At 35.4% G+C, this 17162-nt stretch overlaps 3 protein-coding genes across 7 annotated transcripts; 1 reads left to right on the forward strand and 2 right to left on the reverse strand.

Annotated features, from left to right (window-relative positions):
- The first annotated feature begins 1395 nt into the window (after positions 1–1395).
- On the forward strand, positions 1396–5870 carry LOC111788176 (aspartate aminotransferase, cytoplasmic). The gene is made up of 12 exons (XM_023668428.1): positions 1396–1713; positions 2272–2343; positions 2442–2503; positions 2582–2665; positions 2806–2905; positions 3006–3126; positions 3382–3545; positions 3645–3782; positions 4095–4216; positions 4352–4446; positions 5172–5292; positions 5577–5870. The coding sequence occupies exons 1-12, from the start codon at positions 1492–1494 to the stop codon at positions 5659–5661; spliced, it is 1386 nt and encodes a 461-aa protein (XP_023524196.1). The 5' UTR covers positions 1396–1491; the 3' UTR covers positions 5662–5870.
- Positions 5771–12185, reverse strand: LOC111788104 (transcription factor MYB3R-1-like). Of its 5 annotated transcripts, none has more exons than XM_023668296.1 (12): positions 12013–12185; positions 10889–10975; positions 10343–10397; positions 10155–10212; positions 9737–9831; positions 9491–9594; positions 9121–9249; positions 7310–8891; positions 6961–7229; positions 6764–6878; positions 6478–6660; positions 5771–6088 (listed from the first exon to the last, which is right to left on the reverse strand). In XM_023668296.1, exons 2-12 carry the CDS (start codon positions 10960–10962, stop codon positions 6029–6031), a joined length of 2724 nt encoding a protein of 907 aa, XP_023524064.1. In that variant the 5' UTR covers positions 10963–10975; positions 12013–12185; the 3' UTR covers positions 5771–6028. The 5 variants fall into 5 exon arrangements, with proteins under 5 accessions (XP_023524064.1, XP_023524062.1, XP_023524063.1 ...); XM_023668294.1 differs by having other exon boundaries at positions 10857–10975; XM_023668295.1 differs by having other exon boundaries at positions 10889–11064.
- Positions 12186–13422: 1237 nt separating this feature from the next.
- On the reverse strand, positions 13423–16110 carry LOC111788284 (coiled-coil domain-containing protein 25-like). The gene is made up of 6 exons (XM_023668607.1): positions 15849–16110; positions 15252–15379; positions 14967–15070; positions 14725–14812; positions 14293–14354; positions 13423–13948 (listed from the first exon to the last, which is right to left on the reverse strand). Exons 1-6 carry the CDS (start codon positions 15959–15961, stop codon positions 13796–13798), a joined length of 648 nt encoding a protein of 215 aa, XP_023524375.1. The 5' UTR covers positions 15962–16110; the 3' UTR covers positions 13423–13795.
- Between the last annotated feature and the right edge of the window lie 1052 nt (positions 16111–17162).

Below are 17162 nucleotides of genomic sequence, written 5' to 3' on the forward strand. Positions count from 1 at the left end.
CAAATTTATTCATGTAATTGTTTATGATAAAAATTAAAATTTTATTTTCAAGTGCATGCCTATCTAATCACTGCCACTTATTAAAATTAAGCTAAATTATAATGAATTAAAAATTTACAAATAATAATAGTATTTTTAATATTATAACGAATAATTTGATCGTTGAAAAATGTGCAGAAATAAATAAAGCGTGGAAATAATTGTGAAATAGAATTGTCTTTAAAGAGTTTGGCCACAAATATGGGCGTTATTATTGGATAATTCTGCACTTATTGTAGAGGTTTCGTGTATCTTGAAATTCCTTTGCGTGGACGGAAAGGCTGGCTTCTCTTACATGTCTTAAAGGGTTAAAATGCTTATTTATTTATTTTATTATATATTTTTGGAGTCCATTTGTTCGGATTTAACAATCTATTGGTACGACTAAGTTTTAGGACATGACTCTAATATTATGACTTTAGGTTCCTAAAAAACCTCATACCAATGAAGAGAATATTCTTCGATTATAATTTGATTATAAACTCAGGATCATTTTCTAAATTAGCTGAGCTGGGACTTTCATGATCCAACAAGCTCAATCAGAGTCTTGGAAAAAAACGTCGTCAAAACTTGTGTCAACTCATATGTTGATGGATAAAATATCATCCATATTCTTAAAATATTAAATAAATACTTTCTATTTTAAATTAAGCTACAACATAATTTATATTTAAAATGAAAATGTCAAAAAGAACAAGAATATTATTAGCAACATAAATATTTTATTATATAACACTTATACTCTAATTTATTTATTTTTTTATAAAATGATAAATCATCCCGACCCACCGGAGGCGCACGTGTCATAAGCCACGTGGGAGTTCTCGAGAGACGTGCCGATGTAAAATAATTGTAATCCCTATCTCCTATTGGCACGTGAAAGTCACGCGTCAAACTATGGGCCGCGCCATGTGCCCCTTTCTCCCTCGTAGTACGTGCCAACATTACCGCTTAACAAACCACGTGTCAATTCCACTAATTTCATTTTTATATTTAAAATTGAATTACAAATTTAATTATTCTGATCTTATTAATTCGTTTTTTTTTGTAATTTTAAATAGTAAAATTAAATATTTAATAGATATATTTATTAGAATTTTAATTCATGAAGACATTAATTTTAATTTTTAACATCAAAAAATTTAATTTAACCTAATATTCTAATTATTTGCTTATTTATATTAATGTTTAGATTATTTAATTATATTTATTTATATAGTAATAATTCCTTATAATAATAATAATAATAAAAAGAAAATGTGTATAATCTGATAATTCGGAAAATGAAATATGTCGGTTCGTGGGCTTCGACTACATATAAAAGGCAAAATCGAACCGGAAAATAAAAACAGCGCCAGAGTTGAAAAAGGAAAAGAAGAGAGAGAGAGAGGGAAAAAAAAAACTCGAAAACGAAACGCCAAAGCGTTAAAAGGGAAATTTCGATCAAACAAGATGCGCCCCTTGTTTGGCGTTGAACACGCTGCTGCTATTCCACGTACTTCGAGTTCAAATACCGATCCTGCCGATCGGAGAATCAACGCTCTCGTAAGACATCTGGTCGAATCGTCTTCATCTGCTATGGCTGATTCACTCTCTGCTTCTGTCGCTTCCTCGCTGCACAGCGATTCTGTTTTCGCTCACGTTGTTCGTGCTCCTGAAGATCCTATTCTCGGGGTATTCTCTTTCTCTAGCTCTTTTGATCAATCGCTTTAGGTTTTTCGTTGTTGTGCTCATCAATCTGCTTTGTTTAGTTGCGGACTAGTTCTGAGGATTTCGTTATATTCTTGTGTTGTTAGTTTTTTTCTTTTCTTTTGCGGTGATCGATTTCTGTTTAGTTTTTAGTGTTTCTTATATCTGATTTTGACTTTTTGTTTCTATTATACGGTATGTTATGGAAATGAATTATGTCCGAACTTTTGGATACACGCGATCGGGAATTTCTTGTTGGCTGTTTGTGGATCGTGATCGTTCCTGTGTGTTTTCGCTTAAATTTAATTGGTGGTTATTTCTTATGTCATTTTGTACTCTTTTGGAAATTGTTTGGTTCATCAGCTGGTTTATTACGGCTTTAGAAACGCTGAAGGATTATCTTTAGGGAATAGAATGACTATCGGACAAAAGTCTGCTCGCTTACTTTTTAAATTGCATATTTGCACATTTTGCTTCTATTTATCTGATGTTTTGCAAGTTTTACATATATCAGTTACTGTGTTGAACTTTGAATATGGATAGGTGACTGTTGCGTATAACAAAGATCCGAGCCCGAACAAGTTGAATTTGGGCGTTGGTGCTTACAGAACGGAGGTATGATTCTGTGGCTTTAAATCTTGATATTATTAGTGATTAAGGTGCCAAAATGTTAGTTATGAGTATTTTAATCTTTTGGTATTTTGATCTGATAGGAAGGAAAACCTCTTGTCTTGAACGTTGTCAGAAAAGCAGAGCACCAGCTTGTTAACGATAGGTACTTTTCTGGATCATTCTCTTGTGAATCTTACTTGATATAGATATAGGCTGAGGTTCTGATTTTAATGATCCACAGTACACGAGTTAAGGAGTATCTTCCGATTGTTGGATTGGCAGAGTTCAACAAACAGAGCGCTAAGCTCATTTTTGGCGCGAACAGGTAAGCTGTACCGGTTTTTACTTACTGTTGGTTAGTTATTGCCTTTTATATTTGGTTGCTCATACTTAGATCAGTAGTATAGTAGCCTTAATCCAATAGTTTTCTTTTGGATCGTGTTTCTAATTCTTACTTTGATATAGCCCCGCCATTCTTGAGAATCGTGTTGCAACTGTTCAATGCTTGTCTGGTACTGGATCATTGAGGGTTGGTGGTGAATTTTTGGCAAGGCATTATCATGAGGTGAGAAGTGGTTAGCTGTTCATTAACGTACTTTATATGCTTTCCTTGTACATGGTGATAAAACTGTCTTAACATGCCTTTTTTTTTTCATGTATTCCAGCGGCAAATATACATCCCCCTGCCAACATGGGGAAACCATCCCAAAGTTTTTACTCTGGCTGGGCTGTCTGTAAAAACTTACCGGTATTATGATCCCTCAACACGAGGGCTGAATTTTCAAGGTTCAAACCCGTACCCTGTGACACTTCCAAACATTTTTTTCTTCGTTCTATCTCCATTTTGACTTCCGTTGTGTTTTATCTGTTATGGAAATGCTGGCATAATTTAATTATTCTCGACTTGAACAAGTCACTACAGTTCCAACTGGTGACATAAGAGAGTGATTCAAGATGATTTGTTACTGAAATTTTGATGTTGAGAATGCCAGTTCCTTACCATTTCTTACCTCTTGGTCTACCAACATTAATGTGTCACAGGCCTCTTGGAAGATCTAGGTTCTGCTCCACCTGGAGCTATAGTTCTGCTTCATGCATGTGCTCATAATCCAACTGGTGTCGATCCAACCCTTGAACAATGGGATCAGATCAGGAAGTTGATGAGATCAAAACAGCTTTTACCTTTCTTTGACAGTGCTTATCAGGTAGAGTTCTACATAGTATAAAATGAAAAATGACATTTCTTAACAGCTTCATACATGTGCGTATCAGTTTTTCTGATATTTTTGCTTCTTATGATCCAGGGTTTTGCCAGTGGAAGTTTGGATACGGATGCACAACCTGTGCGATTGTTTGTTGCTGATGGAGGTGAATGTTTTGTAGCCCAGAGTTATGCAAAGAACTTGGGGCTTTATGGCGAACGTGTTGGCGCTTTAAGCATTGTAAGTTTCTAAAGGAGTGTTCTTACTTCATTGAGATGCCATGGAACATCATATCTTCATTGATTTAATCACCTAGTGTCTTTTGAAATTATATATTCTTGCACTCTAGAAAATTGTACATTTAATTCGTTGTATTAGCTACTTTTTTGCTAATATTACTAAGGATATAATCGAGTTAACATTTAGAGGGAAGAATTCAAACGGTACCTTTTCCTTTAACCCAAATGCAAATATTATAACCCGTGTAGTATCATCTTTTGTATTAGTATTAACAAAAAAAAGGTTATCTCACTTTTTGTAACTGTTGAACAGGTGTGCAAGAACGCTGATGTTGCGAGCAGGGTAGAGAGTCAGCTAAAACTGGTAATAAGGCCCATGTACTCAAACCCACCCATTCATGGTGCATCCATTGTTGCCACAATCCTGAAGGACAGGTACTAATAAAAACTTTTTATGTTACCCCAACTGAGTAAAGAAGCAAAAAAACTTCTCATGTAGAATTCCTTTCCCGAAATTTCTATTTAACTGGTCATGCATCATGAAATCGATTTCTTCACTTGGAACTTTAGGAATTTGTTCGATGAATGGACTATTGAGTTGAAGGCCATGGCAGACCGCATTATTAGCATGCGTCAGCAACTTTTTGATGCCTTGCGCGCTAGAGGTTAGTATTCATCCCCCTGATATCCCTGCTGGTATTTACATGTTCGTTAATTATTATTGATTTAAAAAGCTTCATATTGGTCGACGCCAATAATTTTGATCTCTAAATTTTGTTGCAAATGTTCTCTGGATCTAAATCAACTAAAGTAAAAAAATAAAAAAATAAAAAAATAAAAAAATAAAAAAATAAAAAAATAAAAAAATCCTTGACCATGATTAGTTCGCTGGGATGAAGAAGCCTTTCCCATTCCATCTCTTATTTTAGTCCGAATTTTTTTATTTATTTTACTAGGATCTTCTCCGCAAGGAATATTTTTTCATTTTCCTAATAAATTTTTTATTGATAATTTCACCCCTTTTAAAAAATATTTATTTATTTATTTGCGGGGTAAGTAAAGAAATAAATATGTACATACATAATATAAATAAATAATATATATTATATATATATATATATAATTCTCCTTTAGATGTATATTTTTAAAACTAAAAAAAAAAAGAAGCTATTACTTGATTTAGTTTTTACCTTTTAGATATACTTCGTGTGGTATGGGTTAATTTAAATAATGTAAGAGTTAGAAGCTTGGTTTTAGACATGTTGGAGATTTGGAATACAATATTGTATTTAGAATCAATGGCAGAGACGAAGGATGGTAATGTTTTGGTCGCGTGTGTAGAGAGAGGATGTGGTGCTGAGTTATCATGAAAATGGTGTGTGTGTGGCAGGTACACCTGGTGACTGGAGTCACATCATCAAGCAGATTGGAATGTTTACTTTCACAGGACTGAACCCAGAACAAGTTAGCTTCATGACCAAAGAATATCATATATACATGACTTCTGATGGGTAAGCAGCCTTGTTTCAATTTTGCTTTAAAATTCTGCCAAAATGCTATCAGAACGCAGTTTTATCCGTTTTTAAATCTTAAAAAAAAAAAAAAAAAAAAAAAAAAAATCCAATTTTACTTTTATCTTTAAAAAAAAAAACCAGAAGCTTGTTTTAAAATTGCCTTTTTCTTTCCTTAAGTTCTTATATCAAACATATTATGTCTTAAGAGTTCGTGAGACATGAAATCGAAACATTTTGGTTTTGTTTTTTAACATCTGTTCATTTGACTGTTACCTGCGCAGGAGAATCAGCATGGCTGGATTGAGCTCGAGGACCGTCCCACACCTTGCGGATGGAATCCATGCAGCCGTAACTCGTGTCGTTTAGTTTTGTTGGAAGAAGCAGCCAGCACGCACAGCACATCATCATCCCCCTTTCACTTTTGAATAAAATTCTTGCTTTCTCACTGGAAGCCAATTTGTTGTCATTGAAACGCTCAAAAACTTGTTTTGTAGTATTTTGAGAGCTACCCCAGCGGGCAAATATGCCTTGATGAAAGGCTTTGAAAGTTGATCATATCATTCGCGTTTACAGATAGTATCTTGTTTAAATGGCATTTTGATTATTGATGATATTATTACACTAAAAGACATTGGAAAATTGAAAGGCGAGTTGAAGGTGGTACCAATAAATTGCTATATCCATTGAGAAGATAAGACGGGGGACTTGGTGAAGGTGGTCGCAGCTGTAGTTTTCATGTGCCCATTTCACCTGGAGAGCCACATTCGCTGAAATCCAACGTCCGACATTCCGCCTGAAAATGTAAAATAGCAGAAGCTTACAATTCTTCGCAATACAATATAAAATCAATTTCACATGCATTTTTTTAATAAATAAATCCGATTTCTAAGGACCTAAGAACCATTTGGCTTACAAAAATTAAGCTTATTATGCATGAATTTTTAGTCCAATTAAAAAACAAGAACATGTTTTTAATTATTTTTTTTAGTTTTCAAAACATAACAGTGAAAATAGTATTTATAAACAAAACTTAGCTTATCATCAAGTTTTTTGATAATATATAATAAAAAGTAGTTTGTAAGGTTTTATTATTGTGTTCTGAATTTTGATTTACTCAATCTGATTTTTATGTATTGTGAATTTAAATGATTAAAGCTGCCCCTTTTGTTAAGAGAATCGTACCAGAACAGTTTCATCACAATGGCGATGCTTCATGCGCGATCCTCTGAGTAGAGTCTCTGGAGTTTCGTTTCCCAACACTTCATGGGCACTGGCACAGGCAGCTGCCGTTCGCTCGCTCACTTGCTTCATTAACCCAATTGCATCAAGGCTTCTTTCCTTGGGGCTAGAAAAATATCCAATGTCCTAAAAACACAAACAAATCCAACAATACTGTAAAAATCTATTATTTACACAAATTTCTGGCACAACTGCTGCTTAATCAGAAGGAATCTAAACAACTAACTACCTCGATCGAGATTTCTGTATCGATCCTTGGACCGGGTAGGAAGGAATTGAAGAACCAAGGTGACATCCAAGCCGAAGGGGAATCAATACTTCTCTTAACTGGAGTTTCACCAGGTCTAGAACATGATAACAGAAATGTCCATTAAAGTCCCTAATAGAAAAGAATGCATTAGAGATAGGGAGGAGGATGTATCTTACAATGAAGCAATTCCGGTGTTGGCAATCTGCGGACGATCATCATCCGTCTTCTTAACAGAAGCCGATAAAATGACCGGGAGTTCACACGTTGATGCGACCGAATTGCTTTCTGGATGATTCTTGCAGTAATTAGGAGTGCTGCTAGGTCCATGTAAATTCTCAGAAGAGTGTCGTTTCTTAATTCTTGCACTTGAACTGAGAGTGTTTTGATCAACAGAATGGAGTAGCAGATCATTGGCATCATGTTCAACCAGGACTCCAGAAGCCACCTGCCAGAAGTAAACTTGATCGATTGCTCAATATAATTAAAATAATCATCTTTCAAGAAGATTGCTGAAATATGGCTTACAATTTCAGCTGTGGATTGAACGCATATCTCGACATCAGCAGTCCCTTGTTTCTTCTCAAACGTACAATGCATATTTTCTTTATCTTCAGTACTTTCTGGTCCATCCTTGAACACAACATCCAAACGTGAGAAGTTTTCTGTCAATCTGGATGTCACAACGGTTTCAAGTTTTTTGTCAATTCTTCTATCAGAAAGAGGAGACAGAAAATCGCGGTGCCGTTTCTTCAAAATGGATGGAGTACTCGAGAAAGTTTCGGCAGCGTTTTTAAGTACAGCATCTGGACTAGTATCATGAGATGGAGAATCCCATAATCTAAATGGAGTAACACCGTTTAGAGAAGACATCATCAACTGACGTATACCAAGTGGGCTGTACTGCATTTCACTTCCAGCTTGTATGAGATCACAGTTGAAAAAGGGAACATCTAAACTTGGAAAACGAGGAGGCTCATAACATAGAACTCCTGAGTCTAGATTTTCATTATGTGGTTTTGGTCTTTCATGGGAACAAGTCCCTGTGCTTTGTTCTTGCATTTCTGGGTTATCTGTCACATGAAAACAGGAAGGCCTGGATGTTCCACCATCATAGACGAATCCATTCTCTTGGCTAGTTACGCATTCGTGTTCTCGGGCTCCTACAAAGAGCTTATTGGATCCAGTACCACCTAATAAAATCATTTCATTATTAACAGAAACCACGGATGGAATGTGCATACAGGACTGAGGCAACAAATTTTTTTCCTGCACATCCGATCCTGGAGGATAATCATATACTTGGGAAGCTGAAGGATGGTTATTTTCCACTTTTCGCGTGCCCAAGGATTGAACTGGAACTTCGAAATCGCACATTTCAGGTACGTAAGAGCCTTTTCTAAGATTAATAGACAGATTGCATTGGTCACTTTTTGAATCTGAGAATAGAACCCTGCAAAACTCATCGTCCGATATAAACCTGCACTCTATTTGGACAGAAGCCGTAGCTCCTTTTACCATTGAAGGATTTTGAGCAGAACTGCCAGCTCCATGGCTTTCGCCCATCCCAGTACCAATTGCTTCAAACTGGGGTGCTTTATCCAATTGTAACGAAGAGATGTTAGGAAACTCATTCAAATGGCATTGGTACTCCCTATTTGAAGTTGTTCTACAATCATGCGAGGGATTTTTCTCTGAAGGTGACAAACAGTGACCCACTTCTTGATCAAACTCAGCTATGGGACAAGTTATTTCTTCCATGGCAGGGTGGTGGTGGTAGTAAGGTTCAGAACTTTGCTCCTTACCCAACCCTAAATCCTCAATTAATTGAACTTCCTTTCTCATATGCAGAGTTTCACATGCTGAATCAATCATAAAGCTGTCGGCAACTGTTGCATCTTGACTACACTCTGAAATCTCCTCTGTTTCCATTCCATACGAGCCACTGTCATTTCCACTACCAAGCACCTTTGAAGATGAAGCAAGAAGTTGGTTGGGTTGTCCAACAGAAATTGGATCCTGAAGTTGTGAGAGCAAGCCTGAGGCCAAGTAAGAATCCAATTTCTTTTTGACAGAACTGTTCCAATGATTTTTTATAGCATTGTCTGTCCTGTTGATTGTAAAAGCACAAACATAACATCTTTCATGATCAGTTGAAAATTTTCCAATTAAAACTGAAAAGAAATGCAGTTCTAGAGAATAATGCTGCAATGAAAAGAAATCCAAAAAAAGTTTAGATGGTAACAACTTTAATCTAAAAACATTTAAAGAAACAAAATTTAAAATGCACATGTCAATTCCGCATAATGCCTCAACCTTAAGCTACAAATGGGACATACCTTCCAGGTAAGAACTTTGTTAGCTCTGCCCATCTGTTCCCATAAATTTGATGGGCGCGAATTAAAGCTAACTCCTCTTCTTGGGTCCATGCTTCTTTGTTTATATTAGGATTAAGATGATTGTGCCACCTGACAAAAAAGATATAATTTATGTAAAACATATGGGAAGGACATCTGAAATTTTAATAGAAGATCAAGTACGGATGCAGGAAAAGTTCAAATTGATGGCAACAAAAAAAAAAAAAACAGGAAAATCAAATTGATGGCAATAAAAGAAATTTTCAGCAGAGGGAGTTTACCAAAGAGAATATAAGTATAACAGGAAAATCAAAATCCATAAATCAGCAACAAAATAACTCAATTATCATACCTTTCTCGGCATTGCTTACCAATTCGTCCGGGTAGATGTTTTGCAATTGTGGACCACTTTTTTGGTCCATATTTTTTCACCAGTTCAACAATAGTTTCATCCTCCTACAAACAATTCACAAGGGAAACAGGTATGTTCAAGTAGGATTTCATAAAAAGAGTACACTTTATTGAAAGGATATGCTGATTAAGTATCGTGATGACTGGAATAGAATAAACTTAAAAACAACTTTCACAAGTGGATCACCTCTTTAGACCATGGACCTTTGACAAGTTCGGGATTTAAAACCTTTTGCCACCTATGCAGACATTGTACATCAGTCCGGTCTTTGAAACATTCAGCTACAAACAACAAACAACATAACAAATGAACCAGTAATGAAACAAAAGTTACATATTAGTCTATGCAAAATATAATTCATCTTCACAATGCATGATTAATTAGGTTGTCTAATCATCCAGAATAGAATTAATTAGATACCATAAAAAAATACTTTATATATCATGAAGTAAACATGAATTAAGTTACTAGATCACAATCACTGAAGAAATTCTCCATTATGTTAAGGATGACAAAAAACGAAAACATCTTCAGTCCAATAAAACCTATCCTTGGCTTCTGTAATATGTCAACACACTGCAAATCGTAATATATTTGATAATACCTATTTTCTTCCAGTTTTTGCCTTTGAAATGATCAACTGCTTTCCGCAAAATTTCATCCTGGATGTGAGTAAAATATAGATTATCCAACGCTCGAGCATATAACTTTTGGAAGTAAAAAAATAGTTCAAAACAAAAGTATCATCATGAGAGAAATTTTGCAGCCCACTATGATGAATGATAAACTTACCTCTTCCGGTGTCCAGTGTCCTTTGGTTGAACGTCTTGTAGGGCCACTGGTTCGCCTAAACATCCTCTCAAAAAACATACATAGAGTTCAGCAGAGAATTTAGTTTTTGTCTTCCAACAAATACTAATGTGAAGCAACAGTATAAGAATATGTGTGGTACAGGAGAGAAAGTCAATTCAAACATAAAACCGCAGCAGTAAAAAAGAATTCTTGTTGAACCAAAGAAAATCAAATTACAAACATTTATCAGTGCAAAATGAAAAGAAAGACAGGAAAATTACAAGAAGCTAAAGACAGAATTACAACAAGCTAGTTACAGATATTCCTCTCCAGTCATAAATGAAGTCAGAGGAAAGAATACCAGTGCTTATATGATTTTTGCTGAAAATTTTGGTTCAGAGGATTTACAAAACTTACAAGGAAACGATAAAGTAAAGTGCAAACAGAGAGACTATAAAGCTTGCAGACTAAGAAGAAATTTGGAGCCAAAAGTAATATAGATCAATGAAATTACCCATGGAGAGCACGTATCCTCTGATCACCAACCTCGGGATTGTCCGAAGGTGTTGAGATGGTTTTATCACCTTCCATAACTCCTTGACATGTAGGGGAAAATGCATAATATCCTTATTCCTACTTGACAATGGCTTGTTATAAAGAACGCTATCCAGACCATTATATTATTCATATATAGAAAATTCTACCATTTCATCTGAAATTTTCTGAACAAGAGACATCACATTGTCAAAATTTGCAGGCAGTAGAACAGAAAACAGTACGAGAAAATAAAACATACGGCAGTAGCTAGAATATATACATGTGGATAATCATTATTCAAAGGCAAGAAAGAAACCAAAAGGTAATGTTTAATCCTAGCCTTTCAAAGGAGTATAAAATCTGAGCTCAACAGGATCTTTGGATCAATCAATGATATTGTAAATCAGCCGTAAGAACAGATTCGATGGAAAAGTTTCTTTAGGCAGTCTTTATACGAGAAATGAATTGAAGCATATGAAATTAGATATTCCTCTAGAGACAAGATGAATGTAATCGATGTTCACAAAATTCACGCTAAGTGAGGAAAATGCCTAATCATGCAGAGTTAATTACTAAAATCAAGTCTAAATCAATATCAAGAAAAGAAACTGAAAGGTATAACAACTGAATCCAACTTCAAGAAAAAAGGAATAAGCTATCAATCTCCTTGATTAAAACTCGCGCAATGCATGATACTTCCAGCAAAACCTATTGGCCATACTCCAAACCTCAAGATGAAGAAAATGACTGCCAAGAGCCAATTGAGAATGTAAGCAACAAGCATCAGAGAAGCAACTAAATAAAAAGAAAAAATCAATTTCTACGGCCGTAAAAAACAGCGAAAAAGATCAGATAAGTGATTAAAATTGCACAATCAAACTCCATAAACGGAAAACGCCACACTACCTAAGTTCGTATAAACTAGTACGACAACGAGGACAAGATCGAGAGCATTTCATAGTGTCCACAGGTTAATCACTAAAAATAGATGGAAAAGAAAAACTACAGAGTTCACAAACTTGAAATGCTTAAGGAATTTCGAAAAGAAGCGAATAAAATTAAAACCGACGCGAAGATCATAGAATGAATGGAAGTTTAACAAAGTTTAACCGAAAAAACCCTACGCAACTCACCGAAGTCAGCGTCGAGCGACGAAGCGCAGATGAATCGAGGACAGAAAATTGATGCAGCGATTGAAAACAGAACACATTAGAGGATTCCAATGGAGAAGTCAAGGAGCAGAAATTTGATAAGAAGAACGAACGAAGGCGCCAAAACAAAAGAATAGAGGTACTAATAAAGAGAGCGAAATGGCTTAAAAACTTGAGAGCGACAATTTAAACGGTTCGGAGTTCTGTTCAAACATAAACGGGCGGACTGAAGAGATTCAAAACCAGCGGCTAGGATGACACGACGTTTGGAAATTGGACGATTAGGATTTAGACACGTGTGACATGCGCTGTCCTGCTATGTTTAGTTTCAATTTTGTATCAAAAACTCAAAATTCCAAAATTTTAAAATTAATTAGTATTGATATAAATAAAAAAATTATATCTAAAATTTTAAAAAATTAAAAAATTTAGTCAGTAATTTTATGTTAAAATCTGAATACTAAGAAGGCTAAATTTATAATTTTAATATAATAAATGGTACGAGAAAAAAACAATTTTGATGAAGATATATATTTAAAAAATAATTAAAATTGTTTTCATCATATTCAAAATCATTATTTATTGTGTAAAATTCTAATTATTTTTTTTTATCAAATTCAAAATCAATATTTGTAGCGTAAAAAACCAGCTTAAAAAAAGTTTAAAATCAAAATCTTTTTTTAAAATCAAAATCATTCACAGTTACTCCTGGTATTAGATTTACCTTTATCAAAGCCAAACACAACCTATCTAATTCAGTTTATAACAAAACCTTCTTCAAAAACAATATATTGACCTTTATCAAAGCCAAACACAACCTATCTAATTCAGTTTATAACAAAACCTTCTTCAAAAACAATATATTGATTTTTTTCTTTAGGGATAGGCTCGATTCCATAGCAACATCCTATATATCGACCTCAACTAGTAAGACCCATCTAGAAGCCAAGCAAAATGAACAATTTAAGCAATATATTGATTTTCTTCTTCACAAATTGGCTCAATTCCATAGCAACATCCTATATAACGACCTCAACTAGTAAGCCCATCTAGAAGCCGAGCAAAATGAACATTTTAAGCAATATATTGATTTTCTTCTTCACGAATTGGCTCGATTCCATAGCAACATCCTATATAACGACCTCAACTAGTAAGCCCATCTAGAAGCCAAGCAAAATGAACCATTTAAGCAATAGCCCTTCAATGATAGTGCTAAAACCAAGCAGAACCAAACTATGACCGTCCATTCCATCTTGGGGGATAGTAATAAACAAGAGAACACACAGAGACTCAACCAAAGCATTCAAATGACAATGAAAAAGAAGGAAAAGGAAAAGGGGAACGAATGGGCCTTCTTTTTAGTACAATCGACTTGTGGGAAAGGCAAGCAAAGACCCAGAAAGATAATGAATCACTCATTATAAAACCAGAAAAGAAGATCCATACCCAAAACACAGTGGCTTTCCTTTTTCTTACAGTATATTTGAAAAGCAAAAGTACGCGAAAACGAGCCAACTTATAGTCTCGTTAAACAAGAGTGTGACAGTAATTACAACTTAAAGAAGACCATTTTTCCGCTCTCGATTTTCTATTTGTATAGTCATCAAGTAGACGCCAAGTTGAATATCATCGAGGCTAAAGACGATTTGATGACTCGTGAGAGGACAACTTTGAGCCAAGAACCATAAATTCAATGGGCAAATGATCTAAGAAGAGTAAGTTTAGCTGCTGCTATTTTTTGCAGCATTTGTACTGATCAATTCGATCACATGAAATCGTCCTCCAGCTCTTGTAGCGATTTGTTTGCCGCTGCAATTTGTTTGTTAGATGTCATCTTCTCAGAGACCATCAAACCACTGTAGCTCCTTAGCTCAGCTTGCCTCTCTTTTTCTAACCTGTCCATTTCCTCGCGGCGTTTCTGAAAAAAGGAAACTTTACTACAGCGAGATATAAAAAAAAAATCATAATACTTCGAGAAAACCGCCTGACCTAGGCAACAAAACCGGGTCTGACTAATAGATTTGATAGAGACTAAACATAATAACATACGCTGCCAAATGATCAATATGATCGTAGTCACTTGCAAAATATTTGACAAAAGGAATTTCGTTTCACAGGGGAGTAAATTTTGCTGTGTGTAAGTAAAGACATGGCCAAACTATCTATGCGGAAATTTCAGAAAAGCTAAAACATAGAAATCCAAGATGTAGAGACCACAAAAAGGAGTTAATTCAGAAATGGAACAAAAAAATTGACACCAACCTTTTCTCTCAGGTGTTGCTTCCTCTCTGCTCTTTCAGCTGCATTCACAGCTTCGCGTTCAGCTGTGTAGTGGAAAACAAAGTTCTCGTTAACTATTTTATACAAAAAAGAAAATAATAATAAAAAAAAACATAACAAACAAAATATGTGAATCTGAGATCCCACTCCGGTTGGGGAGGAGAACGAAACACTCCTTATAAGGGTGTGGAAACCTCCCCCTAGCATATGCGTTTTAAAAACCTTGAGAGAAAGCCCACGGAAAAACCCAAAAAGGACAATATCCGCTAGCGGTGGGCTTGGGTCATTACAGTGAAGCTCATACTAGTTGTGCCTAAACGTGCTAGGAATAGCGACGGCATATTTGAGTTAACAAAAAACGTGCATATGCAAAAGGTGAAGACGACACAAACAACGATGTCATTTCCAATTTACCTTTCAAATCAGGCTTCCTTTCCACTTTAGTCCTGTTCAATCTATTGACAATGTCATTGATCCGTTTTTCCACCCTTACGGTTCGGACCTGAATTGTATACAAAGACAAAGGTTGTGTAAATCACCTTTAATATTCCCATCCATAAAAGATGCACAAAAACTTCTTTAATACAATAAAGAAAGACAAGAAAAAATAACCGTAGGGACATAGCAACTCGCCAAATTCAAACTATGAACATTACCATCTTGGGGTTATGAAAACCAACTTGGCCAACATCCATGGAAGCAGTTTTCTTCAAATTAGCCCAAGGCGTATACACGACATCAATGTTGTTTACCTTGTTTCCTGCCAGAAAAAAGGGCCAATAGTTAAAAGGCTCCTAACTCGCGACACAATTTCACTGCCATCCACAGAAACGTGCACATGCGTCTTAAAGTACCAATTGAAGGACGAACATACAGGCCAACCTAGTTCACAAAAGTTCATCATTTTTTTATTTTCTAGAAATAAACTGTTCAAATTCTACCTTGAATAGAATTTGCTTTGACAAGCTGAACACAATCCTCCAGCAACCCTTCACTTATATCATCAATGGTCTGCCCTCTTCGCAGTCTCACATAAACATGGGCAGACGACATCTTGTCCACGTGGAACCTAGACAAAACAACCTTTGTTCAGAGAAGAAATCTTAAGCCAAGTCCTCCCTAAAATGAAAATTAAGACTAACAAAATTCAAGAAAAAGATAAATCCAAGTCCAGTATCACTGGATAAGGATTACGCGTACAAAATTCAAGGTATCAATGCAAACAAGAAACTCATTCCCTTCATAATGTTAATTTTCAGTTTCATCTAGCTCAGAGAAAAGAACCAGGGATGGCCATGGCTACCATTTTTATATAAATCGAAGCCAGCAGCAACCGCACAAAATAACGTAACATTCAAGTCAAGAGGAATTCGAATATCAATTTCGAAAACCATCAAGCAAGAACGAAAACATCAACACTTCTACCTGACTTGATTAATTCTGAGAAATCGTTTTCATCCAATCCGAATGAAATTAACATCAAATAAAAACCGAAGAAAGAAACAGAAACAATAAAGAAAACCTTAACGAAAAATTACCAGATATCCTCGGGGAAGCCGTATTTGATGAGCTCCTCGTTCTCGTGCTTATCGAGCCCCATGAAAATGGTGTAATCGCCGACGTCGGACCGAGCTTTGAAATAGAAAACCATGGCGCTTCGATTTCGTTATGCTCGACGCTCGCAAGAACGAAAATGGAGAGAAAATAACGAATTAGGGTTTTCAATTCGGGGGAATAGAGAGAGATTGGTCTTCTGTGTGCGATTTTAATCGAACACCGATATTCCAGGATAGCGTGAATAATATATATTTAATCCGGCGACTCACGAAGGAAAATTTCCGTTACGCAATTACGACAAGATTTCCCATCTATTTTTAAGGTTTTTTTTTTTTTTTTTTTTTCTTTTTTTCTTTTCTTGTTATTTTAATAATGTAATTTAAATAAATGAATGTAGCTAACTCGTTTCCCATAGACACAATCGACTAAACGAATCATATCTAATATAGTACAATATATAGAAGTAGGCGGTGCCACGAAGTGCAGCAAAAGTTAGGGTTTTTGTGAGCATATCTCGAATATACAGTTCCTACCTATTGTTTACAAAAATGAACTATGATTTTTTTTTAGATATACGTAAGGAGTGCATTAAGGTTTCGAGAGGCGTGTTCATGTCACATTGAGTTGAGGTCAAATCTACGATTCGGCTCGGGTCAACCAATGCAAGCGTCGTTAGACCTAGATTGGGCCCATATGGATAATGACCCTGGTTAACTCGTCCCCCATATGCACAATCGACTAAACAAATCGTATCTAATATAGTACAATATATAGAAGTAGGCGGTGCCACGAAGTGCAGCAAAAGCTATGATTTTTGTAAGCATATCTCGAAGATACAGTTTTTACCCATTGTTTACAAAAACGAATTCTGATTTTTTTTCAAAGATATGCATAAGGATTGCATTAAGGTTTCGAGAGGCATGTTCATGTCACATTGAGTTGAGGTCAATCTACGATTCGGCTCGGATCAACCAACGTAAGCGTCATTAGACCTAGATTGAGCCTATATGGATAATGGCCCTGGTTAACCATAGTTTGATCGACCATGGTGAGATGATCGGGTTGGTCCTTTGCTATGCCCGATTTTAGTCGTTTAATTTAACCCACAANAAAAAAAAAAAAAAAAAAAAAAAAAAAAAAAAAAATTTGGTATATTCAGCAAATTTCACAAATAGGATGGGCATTTTAGTCATTTGACATCAATATATCAATATAATATAAAACATTTTTAATTGAAATATTTTTATATTTTATCCCTTTTTTTTTTGTTATATCCATGGTTAATAACATTTAAT

The sequence above is a fragment of the Cucurbita pepo genome, chromosome LG02 (genome assembly GCF_002806865.2).
Source record: "Cucurbita pepo subsp. pepo cultivar mu-cu-16 chromosome LG02, ASM280686v2, whole genome shotgun sequence".
Classification (NCBI taxonomy): domain Eukaryota; kingdom Viridiplantae; phylum Streptophyta; class Magnoliopsida; order Cucurbitales; family Cucurbitaceae; genus Cucurbita; species Cucurbita pepo.